The sequence below is a fragment of the Mus caroli genome, chromosome 2 (assembly GCF_900094665.2).
Source record: "Mus caroli chromosome 2, CAROLI_EIJ_v1.1, whole genome shotgun sequence".
Taxonomy (NCBI): domain Eukaryota; kingdom Metazoa; phylum Chordata; class Mammalia; order Rodentia; family Muridae; genus Mus; species Mus caroli.
Genome location: NC_034571.1, coordinates 2699586 through 2715936, shown reverse-complemented (window position 1 = coordinate 2715936; position 16351 = coordinate 2699586). Strand labels below are relative to the sequence as shown.

The window sequence follows — 16351 nt, the reverse complement described above, 5'->3', positions numbered from 1 at the left end:
GTCTTCCTCTTCATTTTTTGCAGTCAAGAATGGAGAAGGTGAAGAATGGAAGCAGTCTAGACTGGGCCACCGCAGAGACACTTGCCTTGGGCTCCTTACTCGCTCAAGGTCAGACATTTCCCTGTAGCATCATGGCTAGCAGAAAATGCTCTGAGCTCCATGAGTTACATGTCATCTTCTGGGTTTCAATGGCCACTTGCCACTTTCATTGATTAGAGGTTTTTTGTTTTTGGTTTTTTCGAGACAGGGTTTCTCTTTATAGCCCTGGCTGTCCTGGAACTCACTTTGTAGACCAGGCTGGCCTTGAGCTCAGAAATCCGCCTGTCTCTGCCTCCCGAGTGCTGGGATTAAAGGCGTGCGCCACTATGCCCGGCTTGAGGTTTGTTTTTTTTTTTTTTTTAAGTTTTATTTATTTTATGTATCTGAGTACACTGTCTCTGTCTACCAGAAGAGGGCACTGATGGTTGTAAGCCACCATGTAGGTGCTGGGAATTGAACTCAGGACCTCTGGTAGAGCAGTCAGTGCTCTTAACCATCTGAGCCATCTCTCCAGCCCCAGTTTAGAGGGTTTCTAAATGTATTCCCTGATGATACTCGTTAGTTGTAAGGCATTCGGAACACTTTCATCAGAGTATAGACAAAGGTGCAGTCATAACTGGCATACCGGGGCTTAGTTCTGGATATGCTAGGAAGACATGTTTCTTTAAAAATTGTAGGGCCAGAAATGACTCTTCATTCTTACAAATGTCACACTCACGATAGACCTTTGAATATAGTAAACATACACACACACACACACACACACACACACACACACACACAGACATTGCTTTTAATAAGGTGACTCAATTATCCTAAGAAAAATTCTCAGAATGCACAGTATATAACATATCAGAGAGCGATGTGTGGAAGTACATATATTTTTTAAAGTTTTAGAAACAGGATTTATTTATTATGTATACAGTGTTCTGTCTGCATGTATGCCTGCATACTGATGAGGGCAGCAGATCTCATTATAGATGATTATGAGCCATCATGTGGTTGCTGGTTATTGAACTCAGGACCTCTGGAAGAACAGCCTCTGAGCCATCTCTCCAGCCCATATCTTTGTGTGTGTGTGTGTGTGTGTGTGTGTGTGCGCGCGTGTGCGTGTGTGTGTGTGTGTGTGATTTTAATTAAAAATTTCAGAGTTTATATAAGTTTATAAGTTTATCCAGCCCATATCTTTAGCCAAGCTCCACAGGAGACTGAGCCCCAGAGGTTAAAGACTAGTGTGGACAGTGTTGGTAGAGCTTGTCTTGTTTTTATGTTGTTTATTCACAGGAATCTTTTTGTTTTCCCCCACTTGCTTGCTTCAGGTTTCAATGTTCGTCTGAGCGGCCAAGATGTTGGCCGTGGGACTTTTAGTCAAAGGCATGCCATGGTGGTTTGCCAGGACACTGATGATGCCTACATCCCTCTGAACCATATGGACCCCAACCAGAAGGGCTTTCTGGAGGTAAGAGGTTTATATATAAAATCCACGTACCGATGTGCCGACTCTTACGTAGTCCAGGCTGCTTCAGACTCCCCAGTAGCTGGAGATGACCTGGAATTCCTCTCCATTCTGACTCTACCGCTCAAGTGCTGGGGATTCTGGGCATGTGAGCCCACTAAAAAGGTGAGGATTCTTAAAGCAGCCGAATTCAGATGTCAGAAACTTTATGTTTAGTACTTTTTAAAATAAAGGAGTGCTGAGTGGAAGACCATGGAAGTCTGTCAACTTGGAAGAAACAAGTGAGAGCCATATTGGAGCCGGGACTGGAAGACTAGCAATTACTCTGGCTGCCTATCTGTCATTAAGTCATGGCAAGTAGATGGGAAGTCAACATTGCAGTCTGTAAACTGTTGTGATTTGTTAGTCAGTCAAGGATGTGCCGAGGAAGCCAACACTCTAGCCTATTAGATAAAAGACAATACAACAGAAACCCGTCCTCCAGGTTGTCTTGCTCCGCAGGCATTTCTTTGGATATCTAAGGTTTTAAGGACAGTGTCTTGATATTCTTTTTTGTTTGTTTGTTTTTTTTTGTTTTTTTTGTGGTTTTTTGAGACAGGGTTTCTCTGTGTAGCTCTGGCTGTCCTGGAACTCACTTTGTAGACCAAGCTGGCCTCGAACTCAGAAATCCGCCTGCCTCTGCCTCCCGAGTGCTGGGATTAAAGGCGTGCGCCACCACGCCCGGCGTCTTGATATTCTTGTGTCTCCAACAATTACCTTAGTGAGCAGCCCATGTTATTTATGGAAACAAATTATTCCTTTAATGTAAATATAATAGTCTATCACCTTCTTTCCTATTCTAGGTTTTAGTTTGAGAATATAACCTGTGTGTTTGTCCGGGCTGGGGAAATAGCTCAGTCAGTCAAGTCAGTCAGGTCTTCCTATGCAATCAAGAGTTCATTCCTTAGCACCCAGTAAAAAGCCAGGCATGGCAGATCCCAGTACCAGGGAGGTAAAGACTGGAGGATCCAGGGCCTTACTTGCCAGCGGGTCTAGCTGAATCTACGAGCCTCAGGTTCAGTGAGCTATTCTACCCTAAAAATTAAGGTGGGCCGGGCGTGGTGGCGCATGCCTTTAATCCCAGCACTTGGGAGGCAGAGGCCGGTGGATTTCTGAATTTGATGCCAGCCTGGTCTACAGAATGAGTTCCAGGATAGCCAGGGCTACACAGAGAAACCCTATCTCAAAAAACCAAAATAAATAAATAAATAAAAATTAAGGTGGAAGAAGATGCGGTTTCAAGCTCTCTCCTCTCTCTGGCTTGGTGAATGCTGTATAAGGAGACAGATCCCTTTTTTTACTTTTTCTAAAAACCCGTCTTTGGATCAAGACACATTTGTGTGAGCCAGGGTAGGGGTGTTGACTGTATGTCCTCCCATCTCTACCTCAGAGTAGGTTTTCTCTCAACTGAGATTTGCTATTTAGTATCCGTTTTGATACACAAGGGTCTTGGCACATGCCTCAGCTCCTGCTTAATCAGCGAGAGGGACAGCCTGGGCTACAGAGTGAGACCCTGTTTCAAACAGAATTCTTTGTCAGACAAATGCAGAATTATCTTTTTAAATTGGGTATAAAAGGAATGTTTTCCTCATCCCTAGCCCTTTGAAGGCAAATTGCAGACTTGACCCTCCCTGCTACCCCCCCCCCAGAGGTTTATATCTCTGCAGTGCTTTACTATATATAATACGGCTCTGCACATTCCTCTTCCTCATTATTAGGTTAGCAACAGTCCCCTGTCAGAAGAGGCTGTCCTGGGATTTGAATATGGGATGAGCATCGAAAGCCCCAAGTTGCTGCCCCTCTGGGAAGCTCAGTTTGGTGATTTCTTCAATGGAGCCCAGATCATCTTTGACACATTCATCTCTGGAGGTTGGTGTTAGCCAATAGCTGGTCTCATATCATAAGTGTGATGGAAAGGGACCAGCACTGCCTCTGAGATTCTCTGAGCCGCAGCTTCTCCAGAGAGTTTGGGGGATGACCTGCTTGTCTACAGCCGTGTGGCAGCCGTCAGGCCATTGAGTGGGCTTCTGGGAAGAAGAGTATCGTAGCTGTATCTCAGCATGTTGTTGTCGTCGTCGTCCCCCTCCGCCCCTTTTGGAGGAATGTGTCTGGCTGCAGGCTGCAGGGAGCAGAGATGGACCTGACAGCTCTTAGGCTATGTGGCTCCACACCTCTGCTGGGACTGTGGAGTAGCATAATTAGCCAGCACCCTGTGGTCACACAGTGACACTGTGTAGTAATAACCAGCTCTCTGGGGTGACATGGTGACACTGTGTAGTATGGATTGATGACTCTATTAAAATCTGCAACTTTTCAGAAGAAAGAAAAGTGCTTGAGGGACCTAGATTTATGACGTGTTCATAAAGTACTTTGTGTGTTCATGTATGTGCAGCTATACATGCTTGTGCAAGTGTACATGCATATGTGTGTGTAGGTACATATGGAGGTACACGCATATGTATGTGTACATATGGAGGGCAGAGGTAAAGCTCAGGTGTTATTTTTCAAGAACTATCCACCTTGTTTTGTTTCTAGTGTTGGTTTTTTGAAACAGGGTTTCTTTGTGTAGCCCTGGCTGTCCTGGAACTCACTTTGTAGACCAGGCTGGCCTTGAACTCACAGAGATCCACCTGCCTCTGCCATCCAAGAGCTGCGATTAGAGGTGTGTGCTACCACTGTTGGCTCTTCCTTGTTGTTTGAGATAATCTCTAACCTGACCTGGGACTCACTGGTTAGGCTAAGGTAGGTGGCCAGCAAGCCCCAGGGGTCCCCCTGTCTCTGCTTCCCTGGCTTCCCGAGATTACAAGTCCCTGTTGGCTTTTCATGTGAGTGCTAGGATGACCTCAGGCCCTCCCACTCACACAGCAAGTCCTTTACAAACTGAGCTGTTTCCTCTGCGCCCAGAGGCTGTTCTCAAGCGTCTACTGCTCTCCTTTTGAGGACAGTGAGCAGTGGTGTCTGCTGTGCAGTGAGCATGGCGCGAGTTGCTTGCCTTTGCTCAGAGTTATTCAGTAGTGAAGTCAGAGCACCGCAAACTGAGACCCTGGGATAGTTACCATTGAGTCAGTCTTTCAGTCACCGAAGCCCAAAGCATTCGATGTCACAGATTCGCATGTTCAAGTGGGTGTTTCCATGTAAGTGTAGTATAGCAGAGCTAGAAGATGCACGGAATGAAAGCAGTTTGGAGGCTCAGGAACCACACTCAAATTTTGTTCCATCCCCCAAACCTTGTCTGTATACCTCCTGCTTCATAAAGAAATCCCCATCTTGTGCTTCCCCAGGAGAGGCCAAGTGGCTCCTGCAGAGCGGTCTCGTCATCCTCCTTCCACATGGCTATGATGGAGCTGGGCCTGACCACTCATCTTGTCGGATAGAGCGCTTCTTGCAGGTATGTGCGTGGGATGCCGCTGGATTCTACAAGACGTTTTCCTGTTTGCTAGGAGCTTTACTCTTTCCCATGCTACCTCCTGTAGCAGCCTCATGTGCACTCTATCTGTAAGACTCTACGGCTAAGTGAAACCAGCTCAGTGCAATGTGAATTCTCCTTGGACATGTAATGCCTCAGCCTTCGTAGTTTCACAGGGTCAAAAAAATATAAAGTGGCAAATAAAATGGTTTCTAAAGTCAGGCATGGTTGTGCATACTGTGATTTAAGCTCTCCGGAGGCTAAGGAGGGCTGATTTCCTTTAGCTTTAGAGTAGGCGGGAGGTATCTAGGAAGCTAGTCTAAAAACAGGGAGGGGGAGAGGAGGCAGGTTGAAGAGACAGCTTAGTAAAATGCTGGCTGTTTCACTTTTAAAAGTCAGGCGTGTAATAGCAAAGTCGGTGAGGCAGAAGGCGGCAGGAAAACCCCTGGGGCTCACCTCCACCCATGCACGCACACCGACACACACACATTCACACACATTCACAGATATAGATGCATTTCAGGTTGGAGGTGTAGCTCAGTGAGAGAGTGCTTACCTAGCATGTGCGTGGCCCTCCTTCCATCCCTAGCACCATCTACATGATTGGGGGTGGTGGAGAGCAGGGAGTGGAGTAGGAGTGCCAGTGTCGGTGATGGAGAGACGGGTGGATCCCTGGAAGTCATTCCAGCCAGCTCAGCCCAGTAAGAGAGATCCAGGTTCAGTGAGTGTCTTAGTCAGGGTTTCTTTTTTTGTTGTTGGTTTTTGTTTTTGTTTTTGTTTTTTGAGGCAGGGTTTCTCTGTATAGCTCTGGCTGTCCTGGGACTCACTTTGTAGACCAGGCTGGCCTCAAACTCAGAAATCCGCCTGCCTTTGCCTCCAGAGTGCTGGGATTATAGGTGTGCGCCACCACGCCCGGCTTTAGTCAGGGTTTCTATTCCTGCACAAACATCATGACCAAGAAGCAAGTTGGGGAGTAAAGGGTTTATTCAACTTACACTTCCATACTGCTGTTCATCACCAAAGAAAGTCAGGACTGGAACTCAAGCAGGTCAGGAAGCAGGAGCTGATGCAGAGGCCATGGAGGGATGTTCTTTACTGGCTTGCTTCCCCTGGCTTGCTCAGCCTGCTCTCTTATAGAACCGAGACTACCAGCTCAGAGATGGCACCACCCACAAGGGACCTCTCCTCTTGATCACTAATTGAGAAAATGCCTTACAGCTGAATCTCATGGAGGCATTTCCTCAACTGAAGCTCCTTTCTCTGTGATAACTCCAGCCTGTGTCAAGTTAACACCCAAAACCAGCCAGTACAGAGAGAGACCCTACTTCAAAAAATTCAGTAGAAAGTGATTGAGGAAGTCACCCAATATTAATTTCTGGCCTCCACATGCATGCGTGCACATACACACACACACACACACACACACACACACACACACACTCTGAGACAGAGAGAGAGCAGTAAGAACAACCCAAGAACGAGCTACAGGTAGAAAGTTGTGATCAGAAAGGAGGATGCACAGAATTGAGCTTATGGAGACAATCCTGTTGGTTATACCAAGGATATTATCTTGTGCCACAATACGGCTGCGCTTTCTCAAAAATTCATGCGCTGATACCCCCTCACCGAGAACCACGTGATGGAATTAGCTGAGGCCTGTGGTACGTGATGAAGTCCTAACGGTGGGGCTCTTAGGGCTGGGAATGTCTTTAGTAAAGCGTTCCCTAGCTGCTTACCAGCCATTCCCACAGTGAGAGGACGCGGAGGAGACCATGGGTGAGTCAGAGAGAGGGCCCTGCTCAGACACCAAGTTTACTGCATGATCTTGGACTTCCCAGCCTCATAAATGTGAGAGATAAGCCGGGCTCCCTTAGGCTCCTATACTATAGGGGCTTCTTTCTCTACTATAAAAGATGCCGGCTTTGATTTTTTTTTCCCCCAGATGTTCCTTCCTGCCTTTCTTCTGAGATATTAGGATTCTTTAAAATCCAGTTTCCATTCCCGCACTGCCTCTAAATTAGGGACAGGGGTCAGTCAGCATGATTACTTTTGTTGCTCCCAATTTTTTAACATAAATCATAATTTTTTTGTCAGTCTCATGTAGCCAAGGTTGGCCTTGAACTCCCAACCCTCCTCTCTCCCTCCAGCCTTCTATTTTGGTTTTTCAGGTGAGTGAGATTCTGACGGTGTTCTCACCTGCCTTCTTAATCTGACAGTAACTAGGATATATATTGGGGGGGGGGATATTTTAATATAAGCTTAAGCACAGGCTTTAAGAGAAGGGGAGAGGCAGTCAGAAGAAGGTAAGACACAGGGCAAGCATGCTGAATAATGATAGCTTTTATCTTTACCCAGGGGGAGGAAGAAAAGAGAGGAATGTAACATGCAAAGGACAGAGAACCCCTCCCTCCCTCCCTTCCTCCCTCTCTCTCCCTTTCTCCCTCCCTCTTCTTTCTTTCTTTCTTTCTTTCTTTCTTTTTCTTTCTTTCTTTCCTCCCTCCCTCCCTCCCTCCCTCACCCCCCTCTCTCTTTCCTTCCTTCCTTCCTTCTTTCTTATTTCTTCCTTTCTTTCTTTCTTCCTTCCTTTCTTTCTTTCTTTCTTTCTTCCCTCCCTCCCTCCCTCCCCACCCCCTCTCTCTTTCCTTTCTTTCTTTCTTTCTTTCTTTCTTTCTTTCTTTCTTTCTTTCTTTCAGATAGGCTTTCATGTGGCTTGAATCAGTGTTTGATGAGGATAGCCTTGACCATCTGATTCTTTCGCCTCTACATCCCATACCCATGTGTGGGTGCTGGCTGCTCAAGAGAAAGTCTCTGGGATATGTTTTTAAAAAGTCTTTCCCAGATGTCTTTTCCAAACAGCCTTGTCTGGACATTGTTGTGTTAGAAATGGGTAGATGGTGACAACCCTCTCTCTCATCTGTGGTTAATACTTTATGGGAAATGCCTGTTAGTACTTTTCTGTTACATACTGAAGAGAAATATCTTTATTAACTGAGAATACACGTGCTTCCCTTTGGCTCGTGTGCTTGTTTGGAACTGAATTAGACGATCTCAGCATGCCTGTGCTCTCTTCTCATCGATCTAGATGTGCGATAGTGCAGAAGAAGGTGTGGACAGCGACACTGTGAACATGTTTGTGGTACACCCGACCACCCCTGCTCAGTACTTCCACTTGCTAAGAAGGCAGATGATTCGGAACTTCAGAAAACCTCTCATTGTTGCATCTCCAAAAATGTTACTCAGGTACCCTGTGAGTACAAAAAGCCCTCTCTTGAGGTTTCTTGTGTCAGTTTTGTATTCTGTTTTCTCTGTATTCTGTATTTAACCTATTTAAGTTTTATTTTATGCGTGCTCTCTCTCTCTCTCTCTCTGTGCATGTATGTGTGTGTGTCCACTACATGTGTGCACACTATGTGTATGCAGGTGCCTATATAGTTAGGAGGAAGTGTCAGATCCCCTGGACCTGAACTTAAAGGTGGTTGTGAGCCAGGTAGTATGGGTTCTGGGGCTTGAGCGCTGCTCTTTTGGAAAACCAGCAAGCGTCCTTGACTTCTGCGCTGTCGCTCAATCCCAAGCAGCTCTTTTGTGGCTTTCTCTGTGGTTTCTTCCAATATTCTCAGGATTCTTGAAACATCACATGAAATTCAAGAAAACTCATACAGTCTCTTTAGGAAAGTGGATGTGTGTGTTTGTGTGGGTGTCTCTGTGTTCTTTTTTTTTTTTTTTTTTTCTTTTTCTAGAAGGACTCTTTAATACAAAATTTTGAAATATAAGCCTTGAAGAAGCCAAGTCAAAATGTAAAATTATTACAATGGTCAGCTTATTTTGGGTGCAGAAGCAGAGGCAGGGGGATCTCTATGACTTAAAGGCAAGCCTAGGCTACATAGGGAGTTCCAGGCCATCCTGAGTTACATAGTCAGACTCTGTCTCAGAAAAGAAAAAAGAAAAACACTGTATTATTGTACAGACTGGGCAAGCTCTTATCATTGTTTTTTAAATATACAGAACTGTATCTTGGAGAACCCTGTATTACTGTGCATGCTTAAGTGCAGTTCCATGCCAGAGTTCTGGAGCTGCTCTTATAAGGCCTGCTCTGAGTTATAGCTGTAGCTCTTCTCCATTCATTGACATGAACTTGGCCATTTCTCTCCCTTAGGCAGCTGTGTCAACTCTTGAGGAAATGGCGCCAGGAACAGCATTCAAACGTGTCATTGGTGATTCATCAGTAGACCCAGAAAAGTAATTTGATGTTTCTCTGTTTTCTACTCTTGGTAGAGGTTTTATTAAGTGAGCAAAATTTCTTCTGTTATATAGGTTTTTTGTGCATGCATGTGTGTGCATATGAGTGCCCTTGAGTTTGTCTGTGTGCACCTGTGTGTGTGTGTGTGTGTGTGTATGTGAGCGCACATGGAAGGGACTGAATACACCAACTTACCATGCTAGGCAGTTACTATACTGCTGAGCTACATCTTAGCCCCTCTCCATATAGGCATGCATTAAGGGGGCTGTGTAGAAGAGGTCAGCCTTTGGGGACAGATGTCACAGAAGGACAGCTGCCTGCCTCAGCAGATGGCTGAGCTCATCAGCAGAGCCCCAAGCAGCTTTATCCCCTTTCTTCCCTTTCTCCTGACACAGTTCTTAAGGATGCTTCTCTCCACACCAATGCCTGCTTTGTCCCCAACAGTGTTAAAACCCTCATATTCTGCTCCGGCAAACATTTTTATGCCTTGCTGAAGCAAAGAGAGTCTCTGGGCACTAAGAAACATGATTTTGCCATCATTCGACTAGAGGAGCTCTGCCCTTTCCCGCTGGACGCATTGCAAGAAGAGATGGGCAAATATAAACATGTCCGAGGTAAAGGCTTGCATGCTAGGGCCCCTTGCTTTACCGACACCTGGAACTATTTCAGGTGCAAAGATGGGGAGATGGGAGAGGCACTAGAATGTCAAATCTCATGAAATCTGAGGACATGCTATAGATGGCCACTGGGGCCATGGCTCTCTTGAGGTCCCACCCAGGGTTCCCATGATCATCTAAGCATGTCTTGAATTTGTGGGTCATATCATGGTTTGCTGTACCATCCGTCATATGTGATAATTGCAATATGATTGCACTTCTGGTACTTAGGATTGGAAAACTTGGTATCTGTAGGCACCTTGTGGGAACTAAGGGATTCCAGAGCTAAGTGTAAATGTAGACTTGGTTAGATGAAAAGTGTTTAGCTATGTCATCAAAAATTGGACTTAGCATGAAAAGCTTGAGTTGTAAAAATTATTGCAGGGGCTGGAGGGATGGCTCAGTGGCTTTGCGTAGTGACTGCTCTTCTTAAGCATCCAGCTCAGTCCCCAGCACCTGTTAATAACTATCTGAAACTGTGGTTTCAAGGGATCTGACACCCTCTTTTGGGCACACGTGTGCTGAATAGATAGATACACATGTAAGTAAAACACCCACACACACAAAATATATTTAAAATATAAAACAAAAACAATTCCCCAAACAAAGAAACAAACAAACTGATAGCAAGTGCTCTGAGGATTCAAAGCAACCTCACTCACTGATGCTGGGTTGCAAATGATTGCAACAACTCTGCAAGATGGTTTCTTTTAGCCGGGCAGTGGTGGCGTAGGCCTTTAATCCCAGCACTCGGAAGACAGAGGCAGGTGGATTTCTGAGTTTGCGGCCAGTCTGGTCTACAAAGTGAGTTCCAGGACAGCCAGGGCTACACAGAGAAACCCTGTCTAGAAAACCAAGGAAAAAAAAAAAACCAGAAAACAAAAAACCCAAGTTACCATGTAACCCAGAATTCCTATTGCTGGTTTACCATGAGAATGGTAATTTCACGGGAAAACCTTCATCCCAGTGCTTTTAGCAGCTTTACTTACTTATTTATGTTTTTGGTTTATTCGAGACAGGGTTTCTCTGTGTAGCCCAGACTGTCCTGGAACTCACTCTGTAGACCAGGCTGGCCTTGAACTCAGAGATCTGCCTGCCTCTGCCTCCCAAGTGCTGGAATTAAAGGCGTGTGCCACCATGTCCGGCTGCAGCTTTATTTTTTTAAAAGCAACTTTATTTGTAATTGTCTCAAGCTGGGAACAATCAATTAATTCTTCTCCTAGGGAGAATAAACACAGTTCCCCTGTAGCAAGAAGCATGTGTAATATCATACTTGTCAATAAAATAGGAAGGAGATACTGCATTGTATCAATCTGCAGAGCCTCAAGGATGCTAAAAGCCAGCAGGCTAGCACTGAGCCCCAGGAATGAGATGATGCTGTCCACAACTTGGACAAATCGCAAATGTATTTTGGTAACCAAAACTGTATGACTCCATTTATAAGGCATTTTGGTAAAGGTGAAACTGTGCAGATAGAGAAAAGACTGACTGTTGCTAATGTGTGTGACTGGGAAGGGTCCTGACTACAATCAGGACGTGGAGCTGTGGGGCTTCAAAGAACTATCTTGCATTGTGATTGTTGTTGTGAACACATAACTAGGTATTTGCCAGAAAAAAAGGGGAGGGAGATCGAGCGAGCGATCAAGAACACAATAGGGGTTTAGAGAGAAGGCACAGGAGTTGAGTGCTTTTCAGTATCTGCATTGGGTGTCTCACAAGCACCTCTAACTGCAGCTCTAAGGGATGCAATAGTTCTAAGGGATGCAGTGCCCTCTTCTGGCCTCCTTGGACACCTGCACACATGGCATCCATTTATACAGACATGCATACCACACATAATAAACATTCTAAAAATGCTAACATGTTGGAAAAGCATATATGTAACTGAAGTTGGAAATTTATCTCTTAACCATCCACCCAGCTGTTCCTCTAAACATTCTTGATATATGAGTTTATATGAATTAAACAATTACGATGCAAAGAAGTCTTTCAATCCCCAGGTCTCCTCATCTTGATTGTCTGGAGTCAGGACTCTTCCCAGTCCCACACATTAGCAACAGTCAGTCTTTTGGTTGCTTGAAAGTTGAAGTCAATTTCTTGTTTTTGCAGATGTCATCTGGAGTCAGGAGGAGCCACAGAACATGGGTCCATGGCCTTTTGTTTCTCCAAGGTTTGAAAAACAACTGGCTTGCAGGGTGAGTGCTTACTCTTGTGCCTATACTCATTCATGCGCTCTCTCTCTCTCTCTGTTGTTTCTCTTGGAGTAACAACATACGGATTTCTTTGCTAGCTTGCTCATTTATTTAAAGATACAGTGAAATAAAATCTACTTTAGGCTAACCAGGATGGTGCATACCCATATTGGATGGTTGGATTCCCTCGAGTTTATGAGTTTGAGACCAGCTCAGGCCACATAGTCAGAACCTGATGACATGCAAGAGGAAGAGAGAATAAAAAGATATAGTTTTAGATTATTCCTTTGGAGGAAAACGTTGAATTTATGGAGCTGTGTTTTTGATTTTGGAATATTTGTGTGGACTTTCTTGTCTGAGGATCCAAAAAAAAAAAAAAAATCAAACCATGAAAAGCTTCAGCACTTAACACCTTTTAGGGACTGAAATGATAATTTCAAAGTTCCAGATTTGGGAGAATGTCAGATTTTGGACTGAGGATATTCAACCTATAATATTATGCTAAAACATGTTTGCATTCCAAAAAACAAAGCAAAGAAAACAACCCCATGAACCTTGCATGTTACCATGTTCCCCACTACTTTTTCATGCTGTTTGGCACAAGTGCTAGAGAAAGATGCTGATGAATATTTTTGGTGTGTTTTTCACCCTGTACCAGTAACACCCAGTTAACACTGATTCCAGATGTGTTTGCAGTTCTGTCAGTCTGTATGCCTGTACAATGCTGTTAGACTCCTCTATGTCTTTATTTTCCTCAGGAAAGGAAAATTAGCAAGAACAGTGGTGCCTCTGCATCATTTTATCCCACACGCATTAGAATGCAGTTCATTCCTTTAGTATGAGTTCAATAGGCTCAAATCATTTTCACATGTAAATACGTCTAGTTAAGGAAACCAAATTATAGGGTTTTTTCACCTTAGCCTGCCTGGAATTCAGGTGGTAGATTATTCCTCCTAATCTGTTCTGTTATTATTTCTTCTTCACTTGAACAAGGTAATAGGGAATATGTGATGTGTACCTTCTTAATGGAACAGAGCAGAACTCTGAGGCACTCAAATGTCACTTGATTTCTTCTTCGCTCCAATGACAGCTCCGTCTTGTAAGCCGACCCCCTTTGCCAGCGCCTGCGGTAGGAATTGGCACAGTGCACCAGCAGCAGCACGAAGACATTCTCTCCAAGACCTTCACTCAGTAAAGTGCTCGGTGAAAACAGGCTCGCCCTGCCCCGCTAAGCAGCAGAAGAAAGTGCGCTTCTCCACTCCCTCCCCTCTCCCTAGCTTAGCCTGGAAGTCTGCGTTCCTCTCAAGTTCTGGACTGATTTGGACAACTGAATCTGGAGTACATGGATTACACAGGGGAACTGACTTTATAAGTACATGAAACAGACAGTAGGTTTCACGCTTTGCAGGACAATAGATGCTTTCGTTAGATGTGAGTGGACTGGAAGACGAGGTCATTAGGCAGCCGGGTTCTGATTCCACTGTAACTGACTGTCAATGAGCAGAGAACGTCCTTTGACCAGAACGTGGGGCTGTGTATAGGCAGCCCCAACACTACCTCTTAATTGGTTCGATACACATAACTTTCCATATCTTTCCTCCCTTTTAAGGTCAGCAATATTTTCGTTTTAAATGTCATCTTAGAACCGCTCTACAAAAGGTTCCAACAGATACCACTAAAACTAGACCATTCTGGATTCATGTTCTTTCAGGTTTGATCCATTATCTTTAAAAGTAAATGCTGTTAAATACTAACCCCTGATTGTATGGTCGTCCAGCTCTGTACCCGTCTAGTCTCCTGTAGTCCAGGCTGGCCTCACAATCACCGTATAACTTAGGACCACCTTGAACTTCTCATCTTTTTACCTCTACCTCCTGGGGGCTGGAATTGCAGACTTGTGCAGCCATGCCCAGTTAATGCTGGAAATGAGTATCCATTAAGAATGGTAGACAAGCCGGGCATGGTGGCACACGCCTTTAATCCCAGCACTCTGGAGGCAGAGGCAGGTGGATTTCTGAGTTCGAGGCCAGCCTGGTCTACAGAGTGAGTTCCAGGACAGCCAGGGCTACACAGAGAAACCCTGTCTTGAAAAACCAAAACAACAACAACAAAAAGAATGGTAGACAAGCTCTCTACCAAATGAGCTACAGCCCTGGCCCCTAATAAATGTTAAGTTATGAGGTATTAACTGTATTAAGATGGACTTGGGTTGTTTTTTTTTTCTATTAAGTTCCCCTTTCCCCATTATATTGCTATGATATTTCCTTTTTTTTGTTTGTTTTTGTCTTGTTTGTTTGTTTTGTTGTTTTTGTTAAAATACATATATAAGGGGGAGTAAAGGGGGATTAGGTGAAAAGTAGACTATGCCAAAACGAATTCTTGAAATCCTAGCCAGCGTTAAGACCGACCAACAGGAAAGGGCCAGCTAATGTCTGAAGGAAATAACTACAAGAAGTCTGGTTAAAGACTAAGTGAGTGGAGGCTCATTAGCTTCAAAGTTGCTGTGTGGAGTCATCTTCAAAACACCTGGCATCCATTAGTTATCAGGTGTGTTTCCACACATGGCGGGTGAGTCTGAAGACCTGGTCTCCATGCCTGTGATATAGATGCAGCTTCTACTGGAACCGAGTGGAGAACTTAGGAGACACCGGCACAGTCAGAGGCAGCTCGCTAGATTTCACCTCCACTGCTGCGTACTTCCGTATTGGATTTGCCTTGTGCACCAGTTCTTTCCGGAGCCTGGCTAACTCCTCCTTCTGCTGCTCCTCTTCCTGCTGCCTGACTTCCTCCAACTGCTGCAGTTTCCAGGCCTCTACTTCAGCCATTTTCTTCTCCAGCTCCTGCCGCTCTTTGGCTCTCTTCTCGGTGGCCAGCTGAAAAGGTTCCTGAACTAGAGAACCAGAAGGGTTCTCAGCCAGTGATTTTTTCTCCTTCTTGGGAACGAAGGGCTCTTGGAAGATGACGGTGTTTGGACGAGCCTTGAAGCAAGCGGTGTCCTTCTGCTTCTGCTCTTCCTCCAGCTGGTGCTTCCACATCTCAGCCTTGTAGGCGCCTCTCTTGTCTGTCTCCAGGGAGAAAGGCTCAGCTTGAGTCACGTTCTTTACCTTTTTCTCTGGCAGGTTAATGGTGTCAAAATGGGGCACAGGAAGTGCCTTGAACTTGGGCACCTTCCCTTTCTGCATCTCTTTTATTTTTTTCTCCTTCTGCAACTGGCGCTCTTTGTCCCGGGTATCAAAGGAGAAAGGGCACACCTACACATTTCTTGCCTCTGCGATGTGGGGCTTATAGGGCATCCCATAATGTGGCACAGGTTGAGCTTTTATCACTACTGGTTTCTCCTCTTCCTCATCTTTGATGGGCACTCGGATCCTGTTCTTCAATGCAAAAACTGGCGACTTCGGGACAGTAGCTGGAACTACCTTCTTTTCAGGAACACCCAAACATCTTCCAAGATCTTTGTAGGACAAGGTATAGAATGAAATTCAAATTGTTCATCTTCTGATTTTTTCTTTGACTCTCGCTCATGAATTCATTTCTTAATTTCCAAATGAAAACCAACAGGCTGAGTAGGAGGCTTAACAGGCGCTCTCTTGGGCAAGATGGGGCCACTTTCAAAAATTCTAGGATCAAGTTCCCGTGCTTTGAATTTGTATTGTTGCAGTTTCTCAAGCTCCTCGGCCTCCTGCTCTGCTGTACTTTTGCAAGTCACAGCCCTTGTATGATATTTGGTCTGCAGTATGGGGGTCTGGGGGTTTCGTGCAATCTTGTTCACAGATTTTGAGGGTAACAAGTTCTCGTCCTTGTTCCTCAGATGGTATCTATTAGGGGTTCGTTTGTGGAAGGCTTCAACCTGCTGTGCAATGGGCACATACGTAGAAGCTGCTTCATCAAATGTTCTTTTCTTCCCTTTGGACAGGTTGAAAGGCTTAATGATAGTGCATCCTCTGGTTCCTCGGGCAGGTGTGGAAGAAGTTCAGACATGAAGTTCACTTCCTTATACTCTTCCTGGTTCTTGTGATGTTGCTTGATTCGTTCATCTGTGAGGAAGTGAAAGTCGACTGTCTTGGTAACCTGGCTCGTGGACTTCTTCACAGGTTGCCCTGGCCCGGCGAGCGTGAGCTTCTTGAATTCTTCATTCTTCCTCCGCAGCTCCACCACCTCCTGCTGCATTCGCAGCCTTTTCTCTATCTCCTGCTCCTCAGTACTCTTTAGAACCTTCTCCCTTGCCAGGCGGTGGTGGCGCACGCCTTTAATCCCAGCACTTGGGAGGCAGAGGCAGGTGGATTTCTGAGTTCGAGGCCAGCCTGGTCTACAAAGTGAGTTCCA

At 45.1% G+C, this 16351-nt stretch overlaps 2 protein-coding genes across 2 annotated transcripts in view; one reads left to right on the top strand and one right to left on the bottom strand.

Moving 5' to 3' along the window:
* The window catches only part of Dhtkd1 (dehydrogenase E1 and transketolase domain containing 1), a 38916-nt gene extending 25137 nt beyond the window's left edge, over positions 1–13779 (top strand). Inside the window, exons 9-17 of the mRNA XM_021149085.2 lie at positions 24–108; positions 1359–1498; positions 3253–3403; positions 4816–4922; positions 8023–8187; positions 9094–9176; positions 9622–9791; positions 11943–12028; positions 13116–13779. Coding sequence (XP_021004744.2) covers positions 24–108; positions 1359–1498; positions 3253–3403; positions 4816–4922; positions 8023–8187; positions 9094–9176; positions 9622–9791; positions 11943–12028; positions 13116–13220 — 1092 coding nt within the window. The 3' untranslated portion in view covers positions 13221–13779. The remainder of the gene's footprint in view (positions 1–23; positions 109–1358; positions 1499–3252; positions 3404–4815; positions 4923–8022; positions 8188–9093; positions 9177–9621; positions 9792–11942; positions 12029–13115) is intronic.
* Positions 13780–14599: 820 nt separating this feature from the next.
* Positions 14600–16351, bottom strand: part of LOC110290294 (targeting protein for Xklp2-like) — a 2397-nt gene continuing 645 nt past the window's right edge. The window contains 4 exon segments of the mRNA XM_021156821.2: positions 14600–15464; positions 15467–15997; positions 16000–16286; positions 16339–16351. The exon segment at positions 16339–16351 is cut by the window's right edge and continues 645 nt beyond it. Coding sequence (XP_021012480.1) covers positions 14641–15464; positions 15467–15997; positions 16000–16286; positions 16339–16351 — 1655 coding nt within the window. The 3' untranslated portion in view covers positions 14600–14640.